Source organism: Dipodomys ordii, unplaced genomic scaffold (assembly GCF_000151885.1).
Source record: "Dipodomys ordii isolate 6190 unplaced genomic scaffold, Dord_2.0 Scaffold3761, whole genome shotgun sequence".
Lineage (NCBI taxonomy): Eukaryota > Metazoa > Chordata > Mammalia > Rodentia > Heteromyidae > Dipodomys > Dipodomys ordii.
The window spans coordinates 7727-11151 of record NW_012270976.1 but is presented as its reverse complement, the minus strand read 5'-3'; the positions used below and the strand labels follow the sequence as shown (position 1 = coordinate 11151).

Genomic DNA, 3425 nt, shown 5'->3' with positions numbered 1-3425 from the left:
CGGCTTTTTTTCTTTTTGCTTATGTGGTGCTGAGGAATCGAACCCAGGGCCTCATGCATGCAAGGCAAGCACTCTACCACTGAGCCACTTTCCCAGCCCAACAAAAATACTTTTTAAAAAGAACTTTAAAAAAAGTTGATCTATTAGGACTTTACCATCTTGACCCTCTTGGTAAGGAACAGAAAACAATCTTCAAGTGTCTTTAAAAACACAAAACTCATATGACAATCATAGTATATAAAGTTTTTTTTCAATTCTGTGGCTACACCTTTGGTAATGGTTTTGTTTATCCTTGGTCTGGGTATTAAAGCATGAAAGAAGGAAAACAGTCTGAATATAATGAATGAATTTCTTCACTGTATCATCAAGCCCAGCAGATTGAAGGTGCTGCCACTGTGAGGAGGGAACGGTAACACTGCAGCTAGTCCTCTTCCTTTGCCATGGGAAGAACTTCTTCTAGAGATTGTTCCTCTTTTATCCAGAATTAATTAGCCAGTTTATCCCAAAAGGACCCTTAATATGCCTCTTGATCAAAAAGAACACCTTTCTAGGGAAATGCCTCAGAACAATCCAGCAGACCACTTAGAGTGAATAGCCACAAGGAGGGCAGAGCAGGCATTGAAAGCTACATGCTAATTATTCAATAATCTTATCTTTTCATAGAGACCATTCCTCTTTCTCAGACAATGGATAACAATAGTCCGTTTATATAATCACTTTCTGAAGGAAAAAAGTTAAAGGATTGAATTTACCTGGTTCACACTACAGAATGACTGTCTCACGTACCTTTGGAAATTCAACAGTAATGATAATGGTGTGATTAGTGGCCTTATATTTAAAAATTATATGAAGCTTACCGACTCTTTTCCCTGCTGCTGCATTATTTCCATTCATTCCACTACCACGGGCAGACTACAATTAAAACACAAAACACCTACAGAGGTGAGTCAATGAGAATAGAGGAAATCACCAAACATGAAATATTTGTATTTTATTACGAAGACATTGTCAGGCTTCCATTTTAAGTTATTTAATCTATTTTTAAATTAATTAACTTGGAATCTGATTCATACTTACAGCAACACTGTGATGATTATCTTTATTGTTTTATTTTGTTTTTTGGGTCCGGACTTGACCAGGGCTTGATGCATGCTAGGCAAGCAATCTACCACCAAGCCACATTCCCAGCCTATTTTTTTTTTCTTTCCTGGGGCTTGAACTCTGGGCCTGGGCGCTGTCCCTCAGCTCTTCAGCTCAAGGCTAGCACTCTACCACTTGAACCATAGCGCCACTTCCGGCTTTTTTCTTTTTGCTTATGTGGTGCTAAGGAATCGAACCCAGGGCCTCAGGCATGCAAGGCAAGCACTCTACCACTGAGCCACCTTCCCAGCCCCTGATTATTATCTTTAAAACAGTATAATTTGATGGCTCAGAGTTATTAGTTTGGAAAAAAAGCACTAGTAAAAATAGTGAGAGGGAAGGGGAAACAAAGGAGGAAGCAACAATGCTTGATAAGAAATGTATTCACTATCTTGCCCATGTAATTGTAACCCCTCTGTACATTATTTTCACAATAAAAAAAAGAAAGTAAAAAAAATAGTGAGAAAAACAAGATAACATTGGATCTGGTAGTGAACATTGGAAATCTCAGTATTAGGAGGCAAAGACAGAAGGTTTTGAGCTCAAGGCTATTCTGGGCTACATAGTTTGAGGCTAGAAGAGACCCTATCTCAAACAAATAAAAGCAAACTGATAAACCATATGAACTTTTTCATATTACAGTTTTCAATTTAGGACAAACTCATTTAAAATTCAATCAGGGGGCTGGGAAGTTGGCTCAGTGGTAGTACGTGCCTTGCATTCATGAGACCCTGGATTTGATTCCTCAGCAGCACAGAAGCAGAAAAAAGCTGGAAGTGGCTCTGTCGCTCAAGTGGTAGGTCACTAGCCTTGAGCTGAAGAGCTGAGGACAGTGCCCAGGCACAGAGTTCAAGCCCCAGGACAGACAAAAAAAAATAGGCTGGGAATGTGGCTTGGTGGTAGATTGCTTGCCTAGCATGCATCAAGCCCTGGTCAATTCTTCAGTACCACATAAACAGAAAAAATGGCACTGTGGCTCAAGTGGTAGAGTGCTGGCCTTGAGCAAAAGAAGCTCAGGAACAGTGCCCAGGCCCTGAGTTCAAGCCCCAGGCAAAAAATAAAAATAAATAATAAAATTCAATCATTAACTAGGTGCTGGTAGCTCACATGAGTAATCCTAGCAACTCAGGAATCAAGATAAGAGGGCAGGAAGGTTTGTGAGACTCTAATATACTATTAACCAGAAAAAAAAAAGCCAGAAGCAGGGCTGGAAAGGTGGCTCAGTGGTAGAGTGCTTGCAATGCATGCATGAGGCCCTGGGTTCGATTCCTCAGCACCACATAAGCAGAAAAAGCTGGAAGTGGTGCTGTGGCTCAAGTGGTAGAGTGCTAGCCTTGAGCTGAAGAGCTGAGGGATAGTGCCCAGGCCCAAAGCTCAGGCCCCAGGACCAACCAAAGAAAAAAAAAAGCCAGAAGCACAGCCATGATTCAAGTAGTAGAACACCACCCTTGAACTAAGAGACAACCTCCAAGCTATGCGTTCAAGCCCCAGTGCCAGCCCAAAATAAAACAGAATAAAATAAAACTCATTAAAAAGATTTCTAAGGCTGAGAATGTGGTTTAGTGGTAGAGTTCTTGCCTAGCACGTAAGAAGGCCTGGGTTCGATTCCTCAGTACCACATACACAGAAAAACCAGAAGTAGCGCTGTGGCTCAAGTGGTAGAGTGCTAGCCTTGAGCAAAAGCTCAGGGACAGTGCCCAGGCCCTGAGATCAAGCTCAGAACTGGCGAGGGTGGAGGGATGGGGGGGGAGGTGGAGGAATGGGGGGGATGGGAAGGAGTGTTCCTACAAACTAGTTAATCTTTTTTTTTCCTGGAGAACTTTGCCAAAAATATCCAATCTAAGGAATTAAACAAAAACCAAGCTTTAAACAGGCTGTCACTGCAAGAGGGAAAAAGTGCATGGAAAGGACAATACTTACTAGAAAACCCTCCCCGGGTTCGCTCTGGGGAGAGCTTTTCTTGGCGCTGTCTTCCTGGAAGTGCTGGAGGCTGGCGGCCAGCCCCAGGGCGGAGGGCCGCAGCCGGTTGGAGCCCCGCGTGCTCTGCACACTGTCTCTGCTGGCGCTCCGTGCGAGCGAAGCAAAAAACCCAATGTTATTGACGCAGCCCACAGGCTCTTTAGAGGCTTTGTTGGCCATTTCCGTGATGTCGCGCGCTTCCCCTTTGGAGATCACGTCGGGCCTCTTGCCAGGGGAGTCCACCTTGACGGCACGGAGGCGCGTGGTCCGCGGGAAGGCGGCCTCGGGCGCCCGCGTGTCCAGCGGGCGGCGCGCGGTTGGCGGGG

General features: G+C 44.4%; 1 protein-coding gene across 1 annotated transcript; it reads right to left on the bottom strand.

Moving 5' to 3' along the window:
• Positions 1-856: 856 nt before the first annotated feature.
• Positions 857-3404, bottom strand: LOC106002154 (AN1-type zinc finger protein 4-like). Its single transcript, XM_013037074.1, has 2 exons — positions 3061-3404; positions 857-934 (listed from the first exon to the last, which is right to left on the bottom strand). The coding sequence occupies exons 1-2, from the start codon at positions 3277-3279 to the stop codon at positions 899-901; spliced, it is 255 nt and encodes an 84-aa protein (XP_012892528.1). The 5' UTR covers positions 3280-3404; the 3' UTR covers positions 857-898.
• Positions 3405-3425: the final 21 nt, after the last annotated feature.

Coding starts and splice junctions, on each gene's coding strand:
- LOC106002154 (XM_013037074.1), bottom strand. CDS start 3,279: ATGGCCAACAAAGCCTCTAAAGAGCCTGTGGGCTGCGTCAATAACATT. Junction 935..3,060: donor AACCCGGGGAGGGTTTTCTA/GTAAGTATTGTC, acceptor TCACCTCTGTAG/GTGTTTTGTGTTTTAATTGT.